Consider the following 17613-nt stretch of genomic DNA (forward strand, 5'->3'; position numbering starts at 1 on the left):
CCAGGCACGACGCCAATAAACAAAACATAGACACCATGCGGGCAGCTCTCTGTCTCGCACTTTGCATCACCCTAGCAGCGAGCCATGTTTGCGCTATGTCTGCCCAAGCAAAACATCTCCGCCGGACAAGTGTACAGGCACACATGTCCAAAAGAGCTCACAAAGCGGCATCTCATCACGCAGCAAGCAAAGCCAAGAAGTCTGCCAACAAGACCAGCAAGAAGAAGAAGAAGGTGACGAAGAAGAAGCCAATGCCGAAAACAACGAAACACAAGCCTACACCGGCAAAGACTGCATCCGTCAAACATACCACCACGATGACTAGCAAGGTCGAGACACCCAGCACTGTCAAATTTACGAGCACTAGCACACACACCACGACTACTACGACAAGCACGACAGCAACTTCCACGTCCACTGTTGTCCAACGATATGCGCTCAATCAGACATGGGCAGGCAAGAACTTCTTCGACGACTGGGATTTCTTCTCGGACGCAGACCCCACGCACGGCATCGTCAATTTCCTCAACGAGTCTGCCGCTTTCGATGCCGGGCTGGCTTACATCAATTCCGCAGGCAATCCTGTACTCCAGGTCGACGCCAATACGACGCTTCCGCTAGGCGTCGGGCGCAATTCTGTCAGAATCATGTCAAAGACTGGCTTCGAACGCGGTCTGCTCATTTTCGATGCGCTCAAAATGCCCTATGGCTGTGGCACATGGTGCGCAACACTCTCTTTGCGTCTACCTACCAGCATGCTGACATGCAAGCGCAGGCCTGCTTTCTGGCTCCTCGGTGACCCTACTTACCCATGGCCAACGCAAGGCGAGATTGACATTGTCGAAGGTGTCAATCTCAATACGGTCAACCAGATGACGATCCATACTAGCGATGGCTGCACGCTCCAGACTCCAATGAAGGCTACTGGCAATATCGTCGCAGTGACGGACTGTAACGCGCTAGAGAATGACAACACCGGCTGCGGTGTGCAAGACACACGCACGAGTTCGTATGGTGCACCTTTTGCCCAAGCTGGTGGTGGTGTTTTCGCGACTCTCATCGATGATTCTGGCATCGCCGTCTGGTTCTTCACACGCAAAGCCGTTCCTGCGGATATCACTTCGGGCAAGCCGACGCCGAGCAAATGGGGCCTACCTGCTGCATACTACAATTCATCGACATGCCCCCTGGACACTTTCTTCGGACCGCAGTATATGATCTACGACATCACTTTAGGTGCGAATGCTAAAGCTTCTCACGAACATTACTGATGCATCGTCGGCGCAGGAGGCGACTGGGCAGGAGGCGCTTACCCGTGGTCGGGCTGTCCTGGCAATATCACGTCGTGTGTAGCAGATCCTACCAATTTCGAAAACGCCATCTTTGAAACCAAGTCGATCAAGCTCTACACACTCACTTCATAGCACCTGCACGTTTCACGCTCTTGTATCAGCTTTGGTATCATGCATGTCTGTATCAACAACATCCAACCGTCTCACAAGTGTCAATCTCGCATCCGAGCGGGTATGAAGCGGCGCAGCACAAATTCGCGCACTGTGTATCGTTGCAAGCATGCGGGTGATCGTAATTCGTCTTCAGTCAGATTCGGTATCGTCACATAAGCAAGTACAAGCGTCTGCGAGGATGGGATGAGTCATTGCTGTGGGGCAGAGGGACAGGGGGTATACCTTCTTGACGCCAGAAGTGACCCTGTTGACGGTCGCGAGCCATCGCCAGCTCGTGCTCGTTTCCTCGATCGAGTCCATATCGGGCCGCGTAGTCTCATAGGAAGGCATGACCAGCACAGAGAATCTGTGTGACCTGATGAGCATGAACAGCAACTCCGTATACACGGCACAGCCTACTCTGCGTGAGTTCCAACGGGACCCGCTCCGCCTGTGAAGGAGCCATCCGCACCTCGGTAGAGCAACCAGTCGACGCAGAACTTTGTGCCCGATCGGCAGACCCAGCCCAGTGAGCGATAGTGGTGGTAGGTGACATAAGACAGTATGAACGGGTTGTCTGCTCGGAGAGGCTCCCGAAGGTCACCCTCGTCCCAAGGCTTGGGCGGCCGACAGAACAGATCCCAAGCTTCGATGATACTCAGATTCTCGTTCAGTTCGGGGTGCCGTAGGGTGATACTGCCTAGCGCGAAGAGCAGAAAGAAGGCTTCTTCGCGCTGAAGTTGCAGATGCTCGAGATTGTTGCGCGTGTAGTCGAGGTCCTCTCTCCTCAGCACTTCCGCAGAGGGTCCTGCAGTATGCTCGACGATAGGTGCGGCTACTGTTGGCCCTGATTCGAGCAAAACAGGCTGACCAGAGGCAGCAAGGGCTTTCTCTTTGGCCTTGTTAATCTTCTCCACGCGTCGCTCTTTCCGTCTCTCGGCGGTGACTTGCTCAGCCGTAAGGACTGTGCAGTCTGTGCATCAGTGATAGCCCCGTACCAGATGTTGAGGTCATATTTGCACCTTTTGAGCCAGTCAGACGAGCCTGTTCTCTCGCCCACCATGAAGGTTCACTGCGAGAGTAACTGCCCTTTCCAAAGAAGCCTCTCCGCCAGAGCGCCCAGGCATCCGTCTCGTTCGTCACCCACAGTGAAGCTGTACAATCATCCCAGACAGCTTCGGGGCACTTGAGGAGACGAGATGAAGGAGGTAGGTGGGTGAAGAGACCGACGATGCTCGAGCGGAATGCCAAGGTTGACTGGCGAGTGAGTGGTACGGGATGGCCGTAGGCTAGCGCCTTGAGGAGATTTGTCCTCTTGCCGGCGAATGGGACTCCTCCCGTTGGCGGAAGCTCCTCCATGGCCTGGGAAAGCCCTTCGAAGGACGGACGAGTCAACGTTGACTTTTCTTGGGCAGGCGGGTGCCACGTCAGTGCGAATCTGCTCGCTGCTGCTGGTCAGACGAGGACGACGAGTTGGGGAAGATGCCTCGAAGACTGGCCACACTGGTCCCTCAGACGGCCTCGCAGCTCTCACGAGCAGGGCTCATCCCTCGACCAGCATGGCTCACACCCGTCACGCAGCACCCGCCCGCGCCCTCGCTCGTCAAAGAGCCAGTCCTCCGAAGTAACGACGACCTGCCTCTGTCACTCCAGCGAGCCTATGCAGGCGTACAACGCAAAGGCGCCCTGATGGCCCAATCTACTTCTGCAGGGGCCGACAGACCGGCGAGGCAGCTGGATGGGATGAACCAGAGGAGGAGAGCGAGACGATCGGAGTTGAGGATGCCCAAAATTCGTCCGATGCCGATTGCCTACCCCATCCAGGACAAGATTCGATCACAGTTCTACATCGATCATCCTTTCGAATCCTGGCGAGCGCAGTCCTTTGTCGAGTCAGAGGTCGTCAATGAAGAAGATGAGGCTTGGACTCAGAAAGGACTCGCTTGGTCAAAGTTAGCCCAGAAGACCCGCAATCCTCGTGCAGAAGAGTCTGTGCTGCCTCTTTCCAGCTCCTGAGAGGCTGACGTGTAGGAGCGAGGACAGTGCAATACGCTTTGCGGCCCATCTGCACGAATCTCATAGATTGCCCCTCGCACGCGCCTACTCTGAAGCCTGCGCTCAGTATGCAGCCTTACGGGCAGCAAGAGCGACTGCCATACAGTTTGCGAGACGCGAAGCTCTGGCGTATACCCCTGCCAGGTCCAACGAGCTCGTCCTGGGTTCCAACACCCCTCGGGGCACGCTCAATGCAGATCGATTCCTACCTGGCTACATAGACCGCGGCATCCAATCAGAAGGCAAGACCTTCGAAGCATGGAACGATCCCGATCTGTTCGGCGGCGCTGCCAGTCGGTCAGGCGACGAGTATCTCGGCAGAACGCTCACTCATCCTCGTCCCATGGTCGAAGGAGGCAAATTTGCCGGTGTGAAGGGCTACATGGACGATCTGACGAACGTCAAGGAGAACGTGATCGAGGACCTCAAGGCCGAGCTGACGGAGGAGAGTGATAGCAAGACAGATGGAAGCAAGCGCACTGTGAAGAGCTACCTGGACATCCTCACCAGCCTGAGCAGTAGCCGTTCCAGCAAGCCACCCGCACCGGCCAAGCCTCTTACGAAGTAGATCTGTTGTATCTCTCTGCCATGGATGCGCGTCTCCGGCCAGAGTCTCGAGTCCGAGATGGCTAGAGATGACAAAGACGTCAAAAGTAAAGTCGCGGTTCGCGTCTCTTTGACATTGCGCTATCTAGCTCGAGCAAAATGTCAGGCATACTGAGGTATGGCGACATGCTCGCCGTCAGGTACGCAGCCCTTTCCTCAGCAGGTGGGTGCACACGCTCAAGTCAGCATGTTGCACAGCCTGCGGAAGCAAGACGGACCGAATCTCGCGCTCGCGCTCGACGTCAACGAGAGAACGCATGCTGAGCTCATACAGCGCTCCGTCAGTCCGGCAGAAGACTACGTAGGTGGCGGTGGCAACACCTGTGCCTCCTGCTGATGTCGCTATCATATCTCCGCAGAATAATCCATCTTGGGTTCATCAGCTCTCGTCAAAACTGCTACCGAGCGCCTACAATGGCCTGCCGAACGAGCCTTCGAGCCCGTGGCACGAAATGGCTTCCGCACATATCGTCACTGTGCTCCATCTGAACGAGATCGATCATCGGGGCCTGCAAAGACGTGATCACATTGCCGCTTACCTCAGTCACGCCGTGCTGGTCAAGTCAGTACACGGCCTCATCAGCATATCATCCGATGTGCTGAGTGGTTTATACTCGGCAGTGCATTCATGCGATGGTTTTCGACATCCGGCACACCCAAAGGCTGGTCATTGCCCGTGCTCTATGGTATACTGCGCGACTTGCGCGCACTCGCTGCACTGGTGAGCTCATGACTTGTACCGGGGCTCAAAAGCGAGCTCACGCCTTGGCAGGCCGATGTCGAGCTCCGGATGCGAGACGAAAAGGCGAACAAGCTCGAAGAGGCATCGCGCAGTATCACAAAAGCCTTTACTGCCTGTCTAGGTGATCGCGCTACCAAATTCGAGCAATCCAAGCGCTTGGGCACGTACCATACTGCTTGCCTGCTCTTCAAGACATACTTCAAAGTGGGTCTCTCGCGCTCGTGTCGGCCGTGCTCATGGGTCATGGCAGTTGAAAACAACGGCGCTGTGCAAGAACATCATACGCGGCATCGGCTCTGCGACTGATCTGCCGCCTCTTACTGTGTTTTCCAAAGCAGACCAGATCACGTACAGGTCAGTCTACCTCTGCGAAACGTCATCCGAGCTGAAAGACGAGCACAGGTACTACATGGGCGTCTTTGCCTTTTTGCGAGAGGATTACCAGGCGGTGCGTGGGATTGTTTCGCCACATCATAACACTGAAGATGCAGACAGGCGGAATCGGAGTTTGTCTTTTGCTTCGAGCAATGCTCACGGACAGCCAAGAGGAATCAAGAGTGAGTCTACTCCCTGTCAACCAAAGCGACTGCTCATGCATCTTTTAGGCTGATCCTGGGCTATCTGATACCTTTACGGTTGCTCAAAGGTATCATGCCGACCGCGCTCCTGCTGCGGCCGTTTCCGGCTCTCAAGAATCTATACGGGCCTTTCATCACTGCGTACCGAAGAGGCGATGTCAAATACTATGACGAAGCGTTGCAATGGGCGGAGAGACGTCTTGTCGAGCGATCGTGCTACCTCATCGTCGAAAGAGCAAGAGAAGGCTGTTTGCGTGGCTTCCTGAAGAAGACGTAAGACCTATCGATCGCTCGCCTGAAGCTTGCTCTGAATTCTCTTGCTGGTTAGGTGGCTCTGCTCGCAAAGGAGTACGAGGATGTCGATACGGACGTTTCAGTCAGCACTGAAGATCGCAGGCGTCGACATGGAATCGGACGAAGTCGAGTGTGTCATCGCCAACATGATCTACAAGGTACTTCCAAGGCCGAAACGATACAGCTCCTCTGACTCCAGGCTTTCAGGGTCACATGAAGGGCTACATATCGCATGAGCATGCTATCGTCGTTCTGTCCGCCAAGGGCCCTTTCCCTCCGCTGGAAAGCAGACTAGCCGTTGTCGTCGCGTAGATGCATCATCATCGGCACGGCACGCACTCACGTAGAGGGCGTTTGAATATTTTTTTTGATTATTTGCGAGGAGAGGAAGAAGAAGAGAAAGGATTCAGAGGAATCTCTCATAGATCATGCTCAGCGCTACCTGCCTAGCAAATCTGGGCTCCTCAGCTCGTAAAATTGACGCGTCAGATGGTTTTTGAAGTTTTCGTCTGACAGGCCAAATAATCAAAGGTACCAACGAGGAATTTTCTGAAACACGAAGCCCCTATCAGCTCCAGGCGTGCTTTACCGCCAGCTGGCGGTAAGATCGCGATCACCCAGCCGGGAAGCTTGCCTGCGGCGGGGAAAGAGGTTGACAATTATGAGAGGACGAGATTATAGACGCGTCGACGCGATTCACCACGTCATCATCAGCGCCCTGGCAAAGTACTCACTCATCTGTCTCATGGTCCGTGTAATGGCCTCGAAAGCGTAGAGGAGCCCAACACTGCATCCTTAGAATGGCTGCGTTGCGCATATTGGGAATACAAAACAACCCTACGACTGACCATTCAGCTTGGCACGATTGACTCGCTGTACAGAGCAATGATGCGGCTTCTACTTGCAACTAGTCTTTGACTTTGTGACGGCCAGCGACTGAGTGCGCGAAGCGGGAGACCTCGAGCAGCCGCAGTGCTATGACGCAGGGACCAGTCAGTTGGACGTGAGCGGGGAGATATTCCGAAGTAGTCGACAGTCATTTCGAAGGTATCGCTCGGATCCCTGGCCTGCGCGACTTTTCGGCGCAGACGACGTGCAGCAAGGCGCATTGTTACCCATGTGAGAGGCAGAGAAAAGCCAAGAGGACAGCCATAGGCAGCCATGCGTACGTCAGATGGCAGATCCTCTTGCCGACGACTCTTGAGCTATCTGCCACTGATTTTGCAGTACTCCTTGCACCGGCATCGATACGCTCGGCGAGAGGCTGTCTCCGAAGAGCTACTGATTGTGTTCGCTTGTTTGTGCTCGCAGTATGCCTCTTGACGTATCGATGACCGCATGTTAGGCTGAAGATGCACAGGCGGCGCCAGTGGACGGATGCTTGAAGCTGTTATTTCGAGTCGAAAAGCGTACCGCACTGATCATGCAGCACTTCTTGATTTATCATATCAGCATGGAATACAGTCATCTATAGCACAACACATGCCGGTGCAAGCTTGCTAGTATCTTCCCCAGCTGCTTTTGGCTGCAAACCGCCGATTCAAGCCTTCTTGGGTCTAGACTCGGCGGCGTCGCGCAGCAGAGGTCCTTGATACCGTACAGAAGAGTGATGTCTGTCGTACAGACCCATGCGAGCATCTGAGCTGCCAAATTGCGGGTATCAGAGCTACATACTGATAGAGTCTTGCAGTGTCTGTATCTGCGCCGCTTCGCCCTTTTCCGCCTATTTGCTGCACAAGATACTACTCTGACATTACGAAAGTGTAGTGAGGTATGTTACAGAGATCAGGAACGGGGCCGAAGGCCTCTAGAGGCAGCATTGAGTTGAGGCGGTAAGCCAGAGAACAAAATTTGTAGCGCGCTCATATTTAACGGCCCGCGAAGCCGTGGCGGTAAATTTGGCGGTAAACTGGCGGTAAAACTTCTACGTCAGTGAGAGGCAAGCCTCATCATCCCCATTACCGCGCGCCTGTAGAGCCACCAAGCTAGATGCCGACTGCAAGCTTTCTCGAGGCGTCACAGCTGCCAATCGTCGACGTTGCGCCCTTTCTGAAGCCTCTTGCTGGCTCTGATGGCAGAATACACCTGGATGAGGTTCTGCCTTCGTGCAAGACGAGTCCACTGACGCCCGACCTGAGCAACGTCACGTTCGCGTATCCGCCGACGAGAGCTCAGCAAGAGTGTGCAGAGACACTTCACCAAGCATGTTTGCGCTATGGCTTCTTCTATCTATCAGGTCTAGACGCCCTCTTCTCTTCGGCCGACTTTGACAAGATCCTCAGCACGGCGAGATCCTTCTTTGAGCTGCCAAGCGAGACCAAGGAGCAATTGTCAATCTCAAACGGCAAGAGTGACGGGGCTCGAGGCTATCAGCGTCTCAAACAGAATGTCACGCTGGGCAAGCAAGACTGGCACCAGGGTCTCGATCTCTACAGACCGCCCGACAACATAGATCCTACTCAACCGCTTTGCGGAGAAAACCAATGGCCAGCCCAGTCCAGTATGCCTGACTTCCGAAGCACTGTCGAGGAACATGTGACCAGGTGTTTGCTGCTCGGCTTCGTCGTCACTTACGTGATGACGATAGCGCTCAAGATGACGAAGGAGGAAGCTGACGCGCTGAGAGCCAAAGTCGAGCAAAGTTTCTGGGTCATGCGAATGATTGGCTACGATCGCTTAGACGCACAGACTGACTCGCTATCGTGTGGAGAACACGTGGACTATGGCAATGTGACGCTCTTGCTGGCCGACGAGACCAAAGGCGCCCTCCAGGTCTTCATCCCTTCCACCCGACATGCGCTACAAGAGCGACACGACCAGAAGCTGACCGACTTTCAGGGTCAAAGAGGCATCTGGATCACGGCCGACCCGCTACCCGGAGCCCTCGTATGCAATGTCGGCAAGATGATCGAAATCTGGTCGAACAAAATCTATCCGGCAACGCTGCACAGAGTCATTCATCGAGCGGACAATTTCCGTGTGTCCGTACCTTTCTTCTTCGAGCCAGCTCTCGATGCGTCAATAGAACCACTCGATGCTGCCATGCGCCTACAAGGCCCAGAAGCGGCCACACAACGTGAGCAGGGCGTCGTTTATGGCGCTTTCTTGCGATCCAAAGTAGCCAATAACTTTGCAAGCGAGGCGAAGAACAACAACAACAACAAGACCTAGCACCATGTAAACAGTGGATCTGCGTTCGACAAAGTCAGCACAGGCTTCGCATACAGGCGAGGCGCAGCGACTGACCAGCAACAATCGGCTCGAGTCGTTCGACAATAACAGTACGTCTGCCCGTCTCAATCTCGCCCGCTTCGCTCGCGCCGTCTGCTGCCCATTCGCTACCACCGTCGATCGAGCCGCCACTGCTGCCTGCGTATCTCGACTGTACACCCGACACACGAGCGTCGTTGGTACTGCCACTTCGAGCCCTGTTGCCGAAGAAAGATCTTTGGGCGGGCGACACGAGGGTGGCGCGAGAGATGCGCTTCGAGATAGGACTGGTAGCGCTCAAGATGGCTTGCCGTTCGCTGTCGACAGACGCGCGCTCTTCTGCGACGCCATATGCTTCTGCAACAGCAGAGATCTGCTCGTCCTGGAATCCAAACGCGTTTTGTAGATCTTGCTCTTCACGTTGTAGTCTTTCCATGTGCTCGAGTGCAGCAATGCCTGTTGCGCCGCCAAATGCATCGCCTGCTAGATCAAGTCTTCGAGCGGCAGGTATCGGACGACTGGATAGGTTTGGGCCACTGAGCATTCTTTCCATCGTGCGTGGCCTCTTGGGCGGTGGTGACCGAGTGAAGTGTGACTGCGTCCGCAAGCCCGCGCCCGGCCGAGGCGTCGCAGTCGCTATTGAGTGTCGGCTCATGGGGGCCGTGACAGGCGAGATTGGTCGAGCAGCTTGGCGCGCTGTCAAGTCATCGATTGAGCCCGACATACCTGCAGGCTGCCTATTCGGCGTCGAGGCGGCTGCAATCAGTTCCTGCGTCAACTGATCGGCTGAGACTTCTATCTCGTCATCCCATACGAGTATCTTTGACCGACGACAGAGCTCCAGTGGGCCTTCGTCATCATGCGAGAGCGATTGTACGACGTTCCATGCTTGGCCTTTGATGACAGCCATCTGCTTCTTGAACATCTTTTCGTTGAAATCTTCGTCGATACTGAAGACTTTGCGAAGCTCGAGGGTCATCTGTGCCCACCATGCAGGCGAAGAAAGCAAGGGTAAGAATTGCTTGCGTGTTTTCTCAGAGAACGGCATGCCGATGAGTGACGCTGGCAGCCAAAGCCAGCCGTAGGTATAATTACGCCAGCCCTTTGGATGCTCGTGCGGAAAGGCCAGACTGTTATCGATTGCGGCGAGATGGATCGTGCCATCTGAAGTCTGAGAAGGTGGCCGAATGGCAGACATGCCGGGATGAGCCGACATTTGCTCCTGTATCGGCTTGAGCGTCCTGTCCTCAGGCGGTGAGGGCGCAGGAGGATCATAGCGGAGCATAAAGTTGTCCGTTCCCCTGTCCGTATTGCGCATGAGGTAATCGAGTATGACGAGCTTCTCCAGCTCTTCACGGAATTGCTGCATGAGGGCGGGCGTCCATGCGAACGGTCTGGCGCCGTCTGGGCTTGGAGAAGGCGGGAGCGGACTCCTGCTGCGATGACCTTCCTGCTTGTTCAGCTCTTCTTCGTCATCATCGTCTGCGACAGCTCCTGCGCGGCCGCATAGCATCCTGCAGGATCTGAACAGTCGATGGCGAGGATGACGCCTGCTCTTCTCGTCCGTGTCTTCCCAAGCTGCACCTCCGGGCCAAGGATGCTCCTTGAGAAACACGGTCGCATCGGTGTAGCCCGTAACGAAGACTTGGAAACTGCCTGGCTTGAGCGGGAGCGGCTTGGGATGCTTCCCTTTGGCGCTGTTGCGATCGATCCAGTCGTAGAAGAAGCTAGGACTGCTAAGCTTGATGACCTCTGTCCTTGGCACGATATGCGTGCCTAGCTGTCGATCGAGGACGGATGCAGCTTCCTCTGAAGTCACACACGCGATCAATCACTGGTACCTGATGATCATGAGATGTGCGTACCTGTGACGTAAGACAATCCTGGTATCAGGCAGGCTCTGCCGAACCCGATGATGCCGCCGAGCTCTGTGATACAGTCAGCTGTGATCAGTCGGCACCTTACAGACAGGACGCACTTCTGTGGACCCATTTGGTCCATTTTGGATTGGCCGCGCTGCGAGAGTGCAAGTCAGCGATTTCGCGAGTACCATTGGCTTCACGAACCCGTATGGCTCTTCGTCCTTGGGCTTGAAGATGCCCAGTGTCTTCCTGTCGAGATTGCGAGCAAAGTAGGAGCCAGACGAGCCTTTGGCATTCAGTCTGGGCTGCACGTCCATCGCTATGGCCTCGCGCACTGCATCGGCCAACGCGTTGAACTGTGCCTGGGTCATGACCGGCTCATTCGAGAGCGTCTTGATCTCGTGAGATTGCTGCCATGCTATGTCTGGCTCTGCAGGCTCGAAGACTGATGCAATGATGGGCACTGGCTCGAGTCGAGACCGCGCAGGCAAGGCTTTCCTCCGCTTTCGCTTGATCTTTTGGGCGATCCGGTGTCGCCAAGTACGCAGGCGGGCATCAAGATCACCTGAATTGAACGAGCTCACTGCATCGACGGCTGTCGTCGTGGCTTGGGCTGCCTTGTTCGCTGCTGTTTCGGCAAACTTGCCAAGCGTAGAGGAATGCGTTGACTCCGGTCTGCCGTTGCCGGTCTCCCGCAGGGTCCCTCCGTCATCCTTGTCGAGGCGGTCGGTGTCAGTCAAGGGAGCATAAGCACCCGCCATGCTGAAATACTCGCCTGAAAGACCGGTGCGCTGCTTTGGCGCGTCTCGCTTGAACTTCGCGTTTCGAACTCGCTCGAGCGCTCAGGTGTCATGATCATGATCAGGCTGCAGACTGCACTACAACAAACAGGTGGTGCGCGGGTCTACTTTACAAGGTCTTCCTCGTCGTCTGCATCACGCGCTTGGGCGGATTCCAGATCCTCGTCATCGTCGAATTCGTCAAATTCGCCGGCCCAGCCGTCCTCGCTCTGAGCGGTCTCATCTTGTAGCGACATGCTCTGCGAATACGATAAGGTGAGACGGTAGATGTAGTACGAGGTCGCAAATCCAACGAGTGTGCCGAGTGCGATGTAGGCTGCATTGATGCGCTTGCTCGTCGCGTCTAGCTCGTGGTCCGGGTCTGCCAACAGATAGATCCTCGAGCCCACGAAGGAATGTACGAGTAGCTTTGGCGTGATGGTCAAGGTCGCAATCTAGTGTATCACCCCACGCTCTGAGCTGTAGTACAGCGCAGCAGAGGGCCTGACCCACCATGAATTGTACGAGCGAAACGGCTTCGATGGATGCAAGTGCAGCGTTGCTATATGCAAACGGAAACGGACAGAACCGGACGAGACAGATGAGGAAGAGGCCCTTCTTGCGCATGGCGTGTTCCAGTCCTCTGAAAGTCGGGCCATCTCGCAGGGATTGTCCTTGGTTTTTGAGTACTCGTCGGCAGATCAGGAACGAGACCGCGCTGCCCAGCAGACAACCTGCGCAAGCTACAAGCCAGCCTCTCCACATCCCATAGGTGAAGCCAGCAAGGGTGAGCATGGTCGAATACCCGAAAAGTGGCGGGATGGCGGTAAGGATCATGGCGAGGATGAGAAAGAGAGCGCCGAATTGGTATTGCCTCAGCCTGTCGGCGCCAGCGACGAGCCATCTGAAGATCTGTGATGGACCGATCACGACAAAGGCGATCAAGATGGCGATATTGACTGCAAAATAGACGAGCAGGCCGAGTTTCTTTGCAGGCGAAAGTGCATCGTACCGATCGCGCAGACTGACCAGTGCCTCGTTGCTCTGCTCTTCTAGCGCATGCAGACGGTCCCGCAGCGAGATCGCCATTGAGGCGATGACCAGGCGTGGCTTAGGTGTCGAGCATGAAGGCCGCTAAGCCGGTCATTCCGTCGATGACAACATCGCCAAGCAGACGCGACAGTCACCAGACAGACGATCACCGTGCGGCCGGCCCTCGTGCCATGGCAGAGGCTTACACCTTCTCAGCTCGGCCGACGGGCTCGAACCAGCAGTCTGCCGCAATGGACCAGGCCTATGCAGACGTCGTACTCCTCTCGCAAGCCTTGTCGAAAAGCAAGCGTGTCACGTCGGTGAAGCCAGGCACTAGCTCTCACGAGGAGCTGAGGCCTCACTTGCAATGCCAGAGAACGCATGACAGGATTGCTGCGCACCTTCGACGACCGTCTTGTTCGGCTAGAGAAGTCAGTAGTCGGCATCAACCGCTCAACGACAGGACTTAGCAAGACCCAAAAGAGTACGACACCTGCTCAGCGCGACGAGCTAGCGCTGATCAGTCGTGCAGACGTGGAAGCAGCTCTCGTAGCAATAGATGCGCTCCTGGGCGGACATGACTCACTCGAGCGAGAACGCGCTATCATCACCAAGGGGTGCGCCTCGTGTCACTGGTCACACTCGTACCGACTTGACAACGCCCTGTGATTGCAGGCCAAGGGACGACACGACAGCGTACATGGCCTCTATGACGCGCCTCGTGACATCGCTCAAGCAGACCGGCTCCATCACACTCAACGGTCCGTTCCAGCAAACAGGCGTCAACTCGCACGAATCTGCAGCTCAGATGAGCAGTCTCCTCGAGACGGGCGCCAAGCAGATCGTGCAACTCTTCACTGCTCAAGTCAGAGAAGCGTCGCCTGAGCGCGGTATCGATCTACGCGGCCAGACTGCCGAGACTGCTCAGTTTCCGCCAATACCCGCTGCGCGCATGGACTCTCTTCGACAACTTGCTGCCTTTGTGCAAAAGCTGCCGAGTCCGGCAAACCGGCTGGACGTAGAGATGCAGAAAGCGTACGGCGAGATCAGGGGGAAATTCATGGCCGCTTCGTTGGAGCCAGTCGCCAAGCAGGTCGTCGACTTTGCATCATCTCAGCAACCATTGATGACCATGCCGATCTGGATGGACCTCTTCTTCGCATTCGGCAGGGCATGTCACATCTTCAATACCTGGTGTCTGGCTCACTTTGTGTCTGCAGAGCGAGTATCAGTTAGCCTCGAGTGTCTTTGCACCTTATGCGGCTAGCTTCATCTTCAAGCAAGTCGTGCCGCCATCTCTGGCACTCTTTGCAGAGACCGGCCAGAGCATCAACGCGATCATCAAGAAGGATGTCTCCTCGAGCGTCGCAGTAGCTTTCGAAGTCTACGCCGCCCTCAAAACACGCGAAGACAGATTCGAGGAGCTCATCCGGTCCAAGTCGGGCAGACGCGAGAACGAGCTTGTCGACCTTGCGCATGCTTTCCGTGGTTCTTGCTTGCGTAGTTTGCCAGAATTCCTCGAAGAGACACGAGTAAGCCTCATCTCCTTCGGCAAAGGGAGATTTTCATCCGTTGCGCAGGCATGGGGGATCAAGCAGCTGACGCCGACGGAGAGTATGTCAGCAGCTATAGCGACCATGACGGTCAGCGTAATCAACTTTTTGCGGCAATTATCGCTTTACCAGGATGCAGCCGAGGGCTTCTTACAAACGCTTGGGGATGGCAATTGGACATTCGGAGCCTCTCGACCCGGTCCCACTGCTACTCGCTCCAAGGGACAGTCACTGCTCTCGAAGTATTCAGGTGAGCAGGTGATGGCTCGTCTGCACTGCTCAGCGGTTGATAGTATTTTACTTTGCTCACAGATGATGTCTTCTATACTCTGTTAGGCGCGCTAGACGCGCGAACAAAGAGCCTACGGACGCAGCGAGCAGGCGTAGCAGCCATCTTCCTGCTCAACAATCTGACCTACGTCCGACGCGAGATCCACTCGAGCGGAATCGATGATGTGCTCAGCGAGCAATGCGAGGACGAGCTCAACAAGCGGAACAGGACTGCCAAAGCTGCCTACCTCGAGATCATCGGTCCCCTCGTTGGCTGTCTCATGGATGCAGCACCAGAAACGGGCTTGCTCAAGACGGGTCTGGGTGCGGTAGGAGTAGGGACGGGCGGACGGGACCGCGCTGAAGTCAAGGACCGGTTTGCGAGATTCAACGAAGCGCTCGAAGAGATCGAAAACCTCCATGCTACTGCCAAATTAGCATCCACAGAGCCAGAGCTCAAAGCGAGACTGCAAGACGAGACTAACCGCATGGTCTTGCCTACTTACAAAGCCTTCTTCAACAAGCACAAGACGGGCGAATTCACAAAGAGTGGGCTTCTCCGCCCGCGCATCGACTTTCATGCTGACAATTGCTGAGCAGATCCATCACGGTATCTTCGCGTTGATCCTGATCAGTTGCAGGCTCGTCTCAACGCACTCTACCAGTAGGTTTAATGCAACATTGCTCGTCTCGATGCATGGCGACAACAATTCATACAAGAGTGCTTTGCTACGTCTGATCATGTCCTTGTGCCCGTTCTGCTACTTCTCTATCGGCCTAGATTCGAGGATCGTGATGCTCTTGAACCATTCGTCGTTCATGACGCTCTCAGTGTTATATCTCGTCTTGATGTTAGGGTCGAGCATGTGTTTGACCAACGATCGACATTCTCGCGGCGAGACGTTGCCCAAGGGTGGCGGACTGGGCGATTCTGCGTACGCGCTGACGTAGGATTGATAAGATGGATCTGATAGGCGAGCTACCCTCCATGGCAGTTCTTGAAACTGTCATCCAGTCAAGGATCAGATGCGCATGGCAGGCTCAGCAAACATCATGACTGACCACGAGACAGTAGAAAACAACGGCGGCAGCCCATACATCGACCAGACGCGCATCGTACTCTGAAGAGGAGGAGTTAGCTCGATACATTGCCGAGGGCAAGTCGGCGAACCTTTGTTGTCGAATTGTTCAGGTGCGATGTAGGGCTCAGAGCCACAAAGGCCTTTGGACATGTGCGTCTGCTTCTCCCAACACATCCTGAAGACGTCGGAAACGCCAAAGTCTGTGATCTTGACGTGTCCGAATGCGTCAAGCAACAAACTGCAAACGATGTCAGCCTGATGCGTGAGGAAGCGGGCAGACTGCATACTTTTCGGGCTTGATGTCGCGATGTGCAACGCCCATGCTGTGCAAGTAATTGATGCCGTGGATCATCTCCTTGAAGTACGAATTGATGGTGGGCGTGGACATGTTGCCCTTCTTGATCGCACCGTAAAGATCACCGCCACTGAGACAGGGTCAGGCTTTTTGTCTGGCAAATACAGTAGAGACATACGGGCAGTATTCCATGACTTCACACCAATGTTGCTGCTCGTCTTGAACAAGATCGACTGTCTCTACGACGTTTGCGTGATGCAAGGTCGACGAGATGCAGAACTCTGACGTGAGCTTCTTGACGTATTCCTTCTCAGTCTCGTTTTTTCTACGTTTGCGGAACTCCTATTGGCGGCACATTCAGCACCGTTCACCGAAATCAGTGCACCTTGCTGACCTTTACAGCGTAGAGCCGCTCGTTTGTACGGTCCCACTTGTGCGCAAGACGAACGACCGCAGTCGCACCTTTGCCGATAGCGACCTTTTCGCAGACGCCGTACTTCTTCAGTAGCGACGTGGTCGACGCGGGACCTTTGCGCGAGCCTTCGTAGTGGCTCTCGCCATCCGATTTGCCATCGTCTGAGCGCTTGGACGTGACGCTAGATTTGCGGGCCATCTTAGGCGCATGTCGGTCGACAAGGTCCTTGAGAGTATTAGCCACACCGCCCTCTTTCGACTCGGACTTTTTGCTCGTACTGGGTTGACGAGAAAGCGCTTGCTTGTCCTTCTCTGATGTGGACTCACGACGAGACAGCGCAGGCTTTGAAGGCGCAGCTTTGTGATCGTTAGCGATAGCTGAGCCTTGCTCTGCTGCCAACGAATCACGAATTTCCAAGGCAGCCATGGAAGCCTCGGGCGGATGGTGCGCTTCGGATTTGCTCTTTCGCCTCAAGCGGAAGCCACTGTCAGATTCTGCGCCCGACTCCGCGCCAGACTTGTGGGCTGCCGCTTCACGCCGAGCATCAGATCCCTGGAACAGTTTACCGAATACGGATCGTTGCCTGTCGTTGGGCGGACGAGGTGAAGGTGGCGGCGGAGGCGCCATGACGGCGGCAGAGCTCTGATTTGCAGACTGAGAGCGAGCTGCCACGGGCGCCTTGACATTATCGCCCTGCGCAGCTTGAGAGGCAGAGCGAGGGGTTCCGACTGGTCTTGATGGACTCACGCTTTCATCCGCATCACGAGCGAATGTAGCACTGGGTGCAGGTGGTGGACCACGAGCTGCAGGTATGTCGGCAGCGACGGAAGAACCGCCTGCATCGCTGCTGGCAGACACGCTGGCACCAGGTGTAGCGTTGCTACTCATACCTTTCTCTGGCGTTTTGAGCAGGTGCTGGTGCAGATTCTGATGGTGAGGATGCTGGCCGTGACCAATTGAGAGGCCTGCCTTGCGCAAGTTTGTTGCCGAGAGAAAGTTGCTCGAGTTGCTCTCTGGCAGCTGGGGCGTGCTACTTGCGCTTGAGTGATTGGAAGATCCATTGACTTGGCCCGACTGTGCAGCTTCCGTCGAGGGCACGATTGGCTTGATTGCTTCTTGAAGCTTAGAACCAAGCTCGGCGTGATGGGTAATGATGGGGGCAGACGACATTGCAAGCTTCTCACTGCCATCTACTTCCGACACGGCGCTCGAGACGGCGCTGGACGTTTGAGCATTGCCCGGCCGATGATCGCCAGCAGCAGAGGATGCAGGAGAAGTGGCGAGGTCGAGGCCAGCTTTCGATCCTGCACCTTCTTCTGGGTGGTGGGTCTTGTGCGATTCGCGCTTGCCGAGCGGAATGCCCGTGCTGGCTGTCTTCTCGAGATCTGCCATCGC

The 17613-nt window shown here is 55.4% G+C and overlaps 9 protein-coding genes across 9 annotated transcripts; 5 read left to right on the forward strand and 4 right to left on the reverse strand.

The window, feature by feature from the left end:
* Positions 1-35: 35 nt before the first annotated feature.
* On the forward strand, positions 36-1424 carry L969DRAFT_53341 (glycoside hydrolase family 16 protein; the record flags this gene model as incomplete). The annotated part of the gene is made up of 3 exons (XM_014710521.1): positions 36-721; positions 776-1236; positions 1288-1424. The coding sequence occupies 3 exons, from the start codon at positions 36-38 to the stop codon at positions 1422-1424; spliced, it is 1284 nt and encodes a 427-aa protein (XP_014566007.1).
* L969DRAFT_202577 (uncharacterized protein) lies at positions 1388-3076 on the reverse strand. Its single transcript, XM_014710522.1, has 4 exons — positions 2468-3076; positions 1866-2409; positions 1689-1812; positions 1388-1636 (listed from the first exon to the last, which is right to left on the reverse strand). The coding sequence occupies exons 1-4, from the start codon at positions 2802-2804 to the stop codon at positions 1505-1507; spliced, it is 1137 nt and encodes a 378-aa protein (XP_014566008.1). The 5' UTR covers positions 2805-3076; the 3' UTR covers positions 1388-1504.
* Positions 2928-4068, forward strand: L969DRAFT_96523 (uncharacterized protein; the record flags this gene model as incomplete). Its single annotated transcript, XM_014710523.1, has 2 exons — positions 2928-3433; positions 3489-4068. 2 exons carry the CDS (start codon positions 2928-2930, stop codon positions 4066-4068), a joined length of 1086 nt encoding a protein of 361 aa, XP_014566009.1.
* Positions 4069-4191: 123 nt separating this feature from the next.
* On the forward strand, positions 4192-6042 carry L969DRAFT_89991 (uncharacterized protein). Its single transcript, XM_014710524.1, has 11 exons — positions 4192-4246; positions 4305-4407; positions 4466-4668; positions 4728-4827; positions 4879-5052; positions 5099-5202; positions 5251-5296; positions 5344-5405; positions 5454-5699; positions 5755-5878; positions 5928-6042. Exons 1-11 carry the CDS (start codon positions 4206-4208, stop codon positions 6030-6032), a joined length of 1308 nt encoding a protein of 435 aa, XP_014566010.1. The 5' UTR covers positions 4192-4205; the 3' UTR covers positions 6033-6042.
* Positions 6043-7270: 1228 nt separating this feature from the next.
* L969DRAFT_202721 (uncharacterized protein) lies at positions 7271-8908 on the forward strand. Its single transcript, XM_014710525.1, has 2 exons — positions 7271-7552; positions 7605-8908. The coding sequence occupies exon 2, from the start codon at positions 7710-7712 to the stop codon at positions 8889-8891; it is 1182 nt and encodes a 393-aa protein (XP_014566011.1). The 5' UTR covers positions 7271-7552; positions 7605-7709; the 3' UTR covers positions 8892-8908.
* A 17-nt stretch (positions 8909-8925) lies between these two features.
* L969DRAFT_53056 (uncharacterized protein) lies at positions 8926-11553 on the reverse strand (the record flags this gene model as incomplete). Its single annotated transcript, XM_014710526.1, has 4 exons — positions 8926-10739; positions 10796-10858; positions 10909-10946; positions 10997-11553. 4 exons carry the CDS (start codon positions 11551-11553, stop codon positions 8926-8928), a joined length of 2472 nt encoding a protein of 823 aa, XP_014566012.1.
* Positions 11554-11633: 80 nt separating this feature from the next.
* L969DRAFT_25880 (uncharacterized protein) lies at positions 11634-12882 on the reverse strand. Its single transcript, XM_014710333.1, has 2 exons — positions 12085-12882; positions 11634-12026 (listed from the first exon to the last, which is right to left on the reverse strand). The coding sequence occupies exons 1-2, from the start codon at positions 12658-12660 to the stop codon at positions 11697-11699; spliced, it is 906 nt and encodes a 301-aa protein (XP_014565819.1). The 5' UTR covers positions 12661-12882; the 3' UTR covers positions 11634-11696.
* L969DRAFT_89995 (uncharacterized protein) lies at positions 12757-15151 on the forward strand. The gene is made up of 8 exons (XM_014710527.1): positions 12757-12919; positions 12978-13087; positions 13136-13220; positions 13279-13774; positions 13824-14135; positions 14184-14406; positions 14469-14975; positions 15027-15151. The coding sequence occupies exons 1-8, from the start codon at positions 12795-12797 to the stop codon at positions 15092-15094; spliced, it is 1926 nt and encodes a 641-aa protein (XP_014566013.1). The 5' UTR covers positions 12757-12794; the 3' UTR covers positions 15095-15151.
* A 36-nt stretch (positions 15152-15187) lies between these two features.
* L969DRAFT_53118 (uncharacterized protein) lies at positions 15188-17610 on the reverse strand (the record flags this gene model as incomplete). Its single annotated transcript, XM_014710528.1, has 6 exons — positions 15188-15430; positions 15489-15547; positions 15598-15746; positions 15796-15933; positions 15982-16145; positions 16198-17610. 6 exons carry the CDS (start codon positions 17608-17610, stop codon positions 15188-15190), a joined length of 2166 nt encoding a protein of 721 aa, XP_014566014.1.
* Between the last annotated feature and the right edge of the window lie 3 nt (positions 17611-17613).

This window comes from Mixia osmundae (genome assembly GCF_000708205.1).
Source record: "Mixia osmundae IAM 14324 unplaced genomic scaffold scaffold_10, whole genome shotgun sequence".
Lineage (NCBI taxonomy): Eukaryota > Fungi > Basidiomycota > Mixiomycetes > Mixiales > Mixiaceae > Mixia > Mixia osmundae.